This window comes from Salvelinus namaycush, chromosome 31, assembly GCF_016432855.1.
Source record: "Salvelinus namaycush isolate Seneca chromosome 31, SaNama_1.0, whole genome shotgun sequence".
NCBI lineage: Eukaryota > Metazoa > Chordata > Actinopteri > Salmoniformes > Salmonidae > Salvelinus > Salvelinus namaycush.
The window spans coordinates 12984945-12993111 of NC_052337.1; the positions used below are offsets into that span (position 1 = coordinate 12984945).

At 38.5% G+C, this 8167-nt stretch overlaps 1 protein-coding gene across 1 annotated transcript in view; it reads left to right on the forward strand.

The window, feature by feature from the left end:
- The window catches only part of LOC120026208 (protein CutA homolog), a 28051-nt gene extending 21975 nt beyond the window's left edge, over window positions 1-6076 (forward strand). The window contains exons 4-6 of the mRNA XM_038971031.1: window positions 5625-5670; window positions 5784-5833; window positions 5974-6076. Of these exons, the coding sequence (XP_038826959.1) occupies window positions 5625-5670; window positions 5784-5833; window positions 5974-6076 (199 nt within the window). The remainder of the gene's footprint in view (window positions 1-5624; window positions 5671-5783; window positions 5834-5973) is intronic.
- The last annotated feature ends 2091 nt before the right edge of the window (window positions 6077-8167 follow it).

Genomic DNA, 8167 nt, shown 5'->3' on the forward strand with positions numbered 1-8167 from the left:
CCTGTTTGCTTATTTCCTTATACAGCTGACTGAGTGCGGTCTTAGTGCCAGCATCTGTATGTGGTGGTAAATAAACAGCCACGAAAAGTATAGCTGAAAACTCTCTAGGCAAGTAGTGTGGTCTGCAATTTATCACAATATACTCTACTTCAGGCGAGCAAAATTTAGAGACTTCCTTAGATTTCGTGCACCAGCTGTTGTTTACAAATATGCACAGACACCCCCCCTCGTCTTACTGGAGTGTGCTGTTCTATTTTGCCGGTGCAGCGTATATCCCGCTAGCTGAATATCCATGTCGTCATTCAGCCACGATTCCATGAAACATAGGATATTACAGTTTTTGATGTCCCGTTGGTAGGATATTCGTGATCGTACCTCGTCTAATTTATTGTCCAGTGATTGCACGTTGGCGAGTAGTATTGACGGTAACGGCAGCTTTCCCAGTCGCCTTCTCCGGGTCCTGACCAGGCATCTGGCTCGTTGTCCTCTGTACCTGCGTCGCTTCCTCCTGCAAATAACGGGGATGTCGGTCCTGTGGGGTGTTTGGAGAATGCCTTGTGCGTCGTTTTTGTTGTAGAAAAAATCTTTGTCTCATCCGAGGTGAGTGATTGCTATCCTGATATCCAGAAGCTCTTTTCTGCCGTAAGATACGGTTGCAGAAACATTACGTACAAAACTAGTTACAAATAACGCGAAAAAACCCACATAATAGCACAATTGGTTGGGCGCCCGTAAAACTGCTGTCATTTCTTCCGGCACCATTTTACACAAAAACACAACCCTATGGAACAATCCTTGGATAGCTTTTCAGAATGCACTGTTAAATTGGTCCACATGGAAAACTAAAGGCATAGAAACTGTAAATGACTTGGTAATAGGAAATACGTTGAAACCAAGACATAAAAATAATTTCTATTGGGACAAGATGGAGGGAATGTTTTGGTCTTAACTAACAAAATTACATTTAACAAAAATGTACGCTTAATCCAGTATAAACTAATGTATAGAATTTATTATACAGGAGACAAAATTCACAAATTCATGTCTTAAACCTTGTGTAGTCTTAACATTCTGTATACTCCCCTTGTCCTATGGGACAAAAATGACCCGACTTCACTAAACCCATAAATAAAACAGCTTAATTGAATTTTAAACCCCAAATCTATTTTGCATGAAGAAACAACCTGTCATTCATCACAAACTTTGTGAATATCTGGGTTTTACCTCTTCACAATGCAGAAAGACTGCATTTAATCAGTGGACACCACTCGTTTTTATTACGACACACCTGTCATAATTGTTTTCTTTACTAAAGTAGAGGTTGATTATTATTATTTGTTATTGCTAAAGGTACTGCAGAGGTGTAAACATAATATTTTTAGCAAGAGATAGCACTTGTATAGCCTAAAAAAAGTAGCAGAAATGTGCAGAAGGTAGTTTATAGTGATATATTCTTATATACTGTACAATGAGGAATTCTACAAAATACTAGTCTTCTCCCATTTTTTGAATCATTGCCCCCACCCACAAGGTGTATAAACAACAACAATTAATAAGAATAAAATAAGATAATAGATAGAAAAAAAAACGTGAAGAACGTAAATCAATCAACTCTAATTAGCACATGTAGGACAGTATGCAAGTGTGTGTGCACGGACTTTGCAGATATATTTCTCACATGTGCAGCACATAGTATTTGTTTTACAGTCCTCCTTTGGGGGGCAGTATTGGCATCTCCTCCTCTTGCCTGCTCCAGCTGAAGCCTCAGGTGGATCAGGACAAGATTCAGCCCCCTGAACAGCTTTCACAAGCACAGAAATGTTTATATTGTCTGAAATTGTGTTTATTTTGTCTGAAATGTTGTTTATTTTGTCTGTGAACTTGAGTCATGTGTGGGGTCATGGAGGGGAGATGCTGCACATAGTTTTGTCTGAGTTCAATCAGTAGCACACACAATCTCAATTTCTCATTGTGTGTGTGTGTGTGTGTGTGTGTGTGTGTGTGTGTGTGTGTGTGTGTGTGTATGTGTGTGTGTGTCTTTGTGTTTTTTTATGGTGTGTAAATTATTTAAAACTGCCAGGTCAAAAATTACCCTTACACGGAACCCAAACCGGCTGCGAGCATGCGCCATCGTGCATACATTTATTTTGTCCCCCCACACCAAACACGGTCACGACACGCAGGTTAAAATATCAAAACAAACTCTGAACCAATTACATGAATTTGGGAACAGGTCGAAAAAGCATTAAACATTTATGGCAATTTAGCTAGTTAGCTTGCACTTGCTAGCTAATTTGTCCTATTTAGCTAGCTTGCTGTTGCTAGTTAATTTGTCCTGGGATATAAACATTGAGTTGTTATTTTACCTGAAATGCACAAGGTCCTCTACTCCGACAATTAATCCACACATAAAACGGTCAACCGAATCGTTTCGAGTCATCTCTCCTCCTTCCAGGCTTTTTCATCTTTGAATTTATATGGTGATTTGAAATGATTGGCATCTAAACTTTCATAGTATTACTACACCGACTGGCACCACAGTTCGTCTTTCGATCACCCACATGGGTATAACCAATGAAGAGATGGCACGTGGGTACCTGCTTCTATAAACCAATGACACGAGCGAGCAGTGTGGGTGCAATAATTGAATAACAGATTTCAACATTTATTTTGCAACGCTCGCGTCAGCCTATAAGACAATCTTTGTACTTTGGTGGTGTACAGTTTTCATGGAAATATGAATAAAGGCGATGTTTCATTTTTCTAATGTTGGGGTCATTCTAAGTCATCATATTTCAAGTTGAAAAACATATTTTAGGGGTTTTTCTCTGCAACTTCTTTGGAATCGGTGTCCCTTCCACGGGACGTTTGAGCTAACGTAGGCTAATGCGATGAGCATGAGGTTGTAATTAACAATAACATTTCCCAGGACATAGACATATCTGATGTTGGCAGAAAGCTTAAATTATTGTTAATCTAACTGCACTGTCCAATTTACAGTAGCTATTACAGTGAAATAATACCATGCTATTGTTTGAGGAGAGTGCACAATTTTTAACATGAAAAATTATTAATAAACAAATTAGGCATATTTGAGCAGTCTTGATACAACATTTTGAACATAAATGTAATGGTTCATTGGATCAGTCTAAATCTTTGCACATACACTGCTGCCATCTAGTGGTCAAAATGTATATTGTACCTGGGCTGGAATAATACTTTATGGCCTTTCTCTTGCATTTCAAAGATGATGGTACAAAAAAATACAAAAGAACGATTGTTTTTTTCTTTGTATTATCTTTTACCAGATCTATTGTGTGTTATTCTCCTACATTCCTTTCACATTTCCACAAACTTCAAAGTGTTTCCTTTCAAATGGTACCAAGAATATGCATATCCTTGCTTCAGGGCCTGAGCTACAGGCAGTTAGATTTGGGTATGTAATTTCAGGCTAAAATTTTTAAAAGGTGTGGATGGCAGGTCATTTTTGACCCTTAAGACAACACAAGGGTTAAGTGTAAAACTAACAATGACTCAATAATCCATGCCTTCTGGGAATGCTATAAAGTCCAAAAGTTATGGGCAGAGTTAGAAAGTTGGCTGTCAGAAGTATTACAATGTAAATGTACTTTTAATCCGTCTGTCTGCATATTTCAAGACGTCATGAGGGTGCAGTGAGATATCTGATGGGTTTTCAATACTCTTCTCGTCAATTATCTTGAAAAAAATGGAATTCAACCAATCCTCCATTGAAAAATCATATGCTTCGTTATCTAAATATTGAAAGGGCATGGGAAATAGGGGTGAGAACAGGTGGATCTGGGCAGGGCTGATGTCATTGATGTTTGTGTGCGTCGGTCTGTATGTTGTTTTTTGTATGTATATGTTTTTTTATTGTAAAAAGAAATGTGTACAGCCCCCCCACTGTTGTGGTTACTTGAATGTAAATTACTCTCACCACTAGTAGCCTAAGGGAGTGGGAATGTTTCTCTCTAAATTGTGCAAACCACTGTTTTGGTTTAGTTGTCAATGTAAATTACTCTCACCACTAGTAAGAGAGTGGGAAAGTTTCTCTCTAAAGTGTATAAGCCTGTAAATGCATAATCACATAGTCATTGAGTCAGCAAAAGAAGGTGAGAATCAGATAAGAAAAGTGTGTGCTAAAACACAAAGGAGAGCTTGTTGAACGGTAATGAAACACTTGTAAAACCAACAGTCATTTGAATGCTAATAGTCGTCTGGAGCTCTTCCTTTAACTGATTGATAAGTAACTATTTTAGTAGCAGGGCACTGCTGTTCTGTTTCCTGAAGGTCCAAATCTAGTAGCACCTTGTTGAGTAGCTGGTTAACCATAGACAAGCATACAAGAAACAACACACATTCTTATTATTGACCTACGATAGAGAAAGATGGAATGACGATACAGCAACAGCCACCAGGCCAGAAACAGGTGACGAACCCTCACATTAACAGGCCATTGTGTGACTTTGGCACTGTAGAGAAACTGTGAATATTGGACAACTGTCAATCAAAGTGTATGTGTCTATCACTGATAGGCCTGCTTGTCTTGAGACTAACTTCCTGGTAGAGATTAATGTTGGAGAAAAACTATTCTATCATTGAAGAGCATTATTTAGCCTATCACACTACACATAAGTATACTGTTTACTACATCTGCGTATGTGGGTTGTTCCACCAAATAGGTGCCTTTTGAATAGTGTAAATTCTTTTTCTTTTTTATTTCACCTAATTTTAACATTCTGTCATAAAAAGCACATGTTCAACTTCATAAAAAACCTATTTTCCCATCTCAAAGGTTAAATAAAAAAGACTATAGTAAGTGCCTATTAAGTGCCAAATAAAGTAACATGGTTTACCATAACAGGATTGACGACATCGCCTTAAATCATTCATAAATCCAATTGTGACAGGAGGATTGGAAGCTTGTTGTGTGTAACAGGGAGTGGTAATTAAATGCAAACTTCACAGAAATGGACATTAAATTGTTCAAACATTTCTAGCCTGTCTATCTAGGTGTAATAGGGTTAATGTGTTATGCTTGACCTGCTAATTTTCCCACCACAAAACACCAGAAAATGGTCAAAAAGAGTAGAACCAGCTCACCTGCTTTACACTATGATTTTACTATTAGATGTTCAATGTTTATTTTGGTAAAAAAAAAAAAAAAAAAGGAAAAGTTTTGCATAACAGTTCACGTAGCAGGGTTGACCTTAAAATGAGGGACATGTTTTTCTTTTTTCTTTTTCTTTTTAACCTTAATATGAATCACATGAAATGAATAATAATCTTCAGAAATGACTTTGTCAAAGCAACTAAATAACTACAATGATGGTGTAAACTTGGATAAATGTTGGGGTTAAGTGAGTTAAAATCCTCCTAGAAGTCACAGAGGATGTACAAAGGGACATGTCAAAATACTGAATTTTATTGAATGCACCATGTGGTCTATATTAAAGGGCACATCATTTAATATAACATACTTTTAATATTCAATATTTGCGCTCAATTTCTACTTAAAATATCAAAGGCGCTCGTTTCATTGAACAACCCATGTACAGTTTACTACTGTGAATGTCCCAAAGGTTTTTATTTTTGTCCCATAGGTATTACTGGAAAGGGGAGATTCAAGATGCGACGGAAATTCTGATGGTAAAGTTATTTGGTAGAGCTATGCTTTCATGTCTCTGGCTGGTTGTTCAGTATTACACTGTGAGTTGAAACCAACTTTCCAGAGTAATAGCTAGGATTTTTCTGCATTGTAGTTGGTGAAGACGAGGACCTCGAAGACCCAAAGGCTCATAGACTATGTCAAGTAAGTTACATTTGTTTTTTTTATAGAAATTATCCCAAGCAGTTGGGTCTCGGGCAACAGTACTTCAGGTCTCAGGAAGGCAGTAGCAATGCTAACTTAGGCACCTGCTACATAATGTATGTGTTGTTGCTCCTCCCCAGGTCTGTGCATCCCTATGAGACTCCAGAGGTGCTTAGTTTCCCTGTGGAGGACGGGAGCCTGCCCTATTTGAAGTGGGTGGATGAGGCTGTTCCTGACGACTGACCAATCAGGGAGAATATCCTCAATGACTTGTGATCTTATTGGACGTGAATATCCAATCTATTGGTTATCTGGAGAGTAAGGCAACAGAGATTGGCTGGGAACCAGCAAGCTTTGGATTGGCTTGAGGGGTTCCAAGTTCAAACTCTTGCTTTTGAACTTGATCCACAGATGCTAAATGTTTAGCTCCTCCCACCATGACATTGATATTGACTCATCTCAGAGTTGTTATAGCTCTGTTTTATACAGGTCCTGTTGTTGCCATTGAAATTCCGAGCTTGACATGACCTCTGTAACGTTCATTGTCAGTTTGTCAGACCTGAAAGAGTTTGTAGCTCCAGATCTGCAGATAATTATCTCGAAACAACATTAAACATTAAATAATAATATTCAGTGTTGATTCAAGGTATTAGTTACGTTAGAGTATTGTTATTTAAAATTATTTATATTGCATTGTATTCCTAAAACATCATATTCATGTTAGATTAAATCACATTCCTTTTACTTATCTGGTTTGTCTCTAGATGACACAGCACCCCTGTTTACCGTTTCACTGTGAACCAAAAAGTTGATTGCACTGCATTTTGAGAGGGAATCTGAGACCTGTTTGATATTTGTGTTCTAAGGATAACTTTTTGTGATATATGATGGCACAAAAATACGTTCCTTCTTCCTTAAGGTGATACATACAGTTTAAGTCGGAAGTTTACATACACCTTAACCAAATACATTTAAACTCAGTTTTTCACAATTCCTGACATTTAATCCTTAATCCAAGTAAAAATTCCCTGTTTTAGGTCAGTTAGGACCACCACTTTATTTTAAGAATGTGAAATGTCAGAATAATAGTACAGAGAATGATTCATTTCATGTTTTATTTCTTTCATCACATTCCCAGTGGGTCAGTAGTTTACATAAACTCAATTAGTATTTGGTAGCATCGCCTTTAAATTGTTTAACTTGGGTCAAGCATTTCGAGTAGCCTTCCACAAGCTTTCCACAGTAAGTTCTGTGAATTTTGGCCCATTCCTCCTGTCAGAGCTGGTGTAACTGAGTCAGGTTTGTAGACCTCCTTGCTCGCACACACTTTTTCAGTTCTGCCCACAAATTTTCTATGGGATTAAGGTCAGGGTTTTGTGATGGCCTCTCCAATACCTTGACTTTGTTGTCCTTAAGCCATTTTGCCAAAATATTGTAAGTGTGCTTTGGGTCATTGTCCATTTGGAAGATCCATTTGCGACCAAGCTTTAACTTCCTGACTGATGTCTTGAGATTTTGCTTCAATATTTCCACATAATTTCCCCCCCTCATGATGCCATCTATTTTGTGAAGTGCACCAGTCCCTCCTGCAGCAAAGCACCCCCACAACATGATGCTGCCACCCCCGGGCTTCACGGTTTGATGGTGTTCTTCGGCTTGGAAGCCTCCCCCTTTTTCTCCCAAACATAACAATGGTCATTATGGCCAAACAGTTCTTTTTTTGTTTCATCAGACCAGAGGACATTTCTCCAAAAAGTACGATCTTTGTCCCCATGTGCAGTTGCAAACCGTAGTCTGGCTTTTTTATGGCGGTTTTGGGGCAGTGGCTTCTTCCTTTCTGAGGGGCCTTTCAGGTAATGTGATATAGGACTCGTTTTACTGTGGATATAGATACTTTTGTACCTGTTTCCTCCAGCATCTTCACAAGGTCCTTTGCTGTTGTTCTGGGATTGATTTGCACTTTTCGCACCAAAGTACATTCATCTCTAGGAGACAGAGCGCGTCTCTTTCCTGAGCGGTATGACGGCTGCATGGTCCCATGGTGTTTATACTTGCGTACTATTGTTTGTACAGATGAACGTGGTACCTTCAGCCATTTGGAAATTGCTCCAAGGATGAACCAGACTTGTGAAGGTCTACAATTTTTTTTCTGAGGTCTTGGCTGATTTCTTTTGATTTTCCCATGATGTCAAGCAAAGAGGCACTGAGTTTGAAGGTAGGCCTTGAAATACATCCACAGGTACAGCTCCAATTGACTCAAATTATGTCAATTAGCCTATCAGAAGCTTCTAAAGCCATGACATAATTTCCCAAGCTGTTTAAAGGCAGTCAACC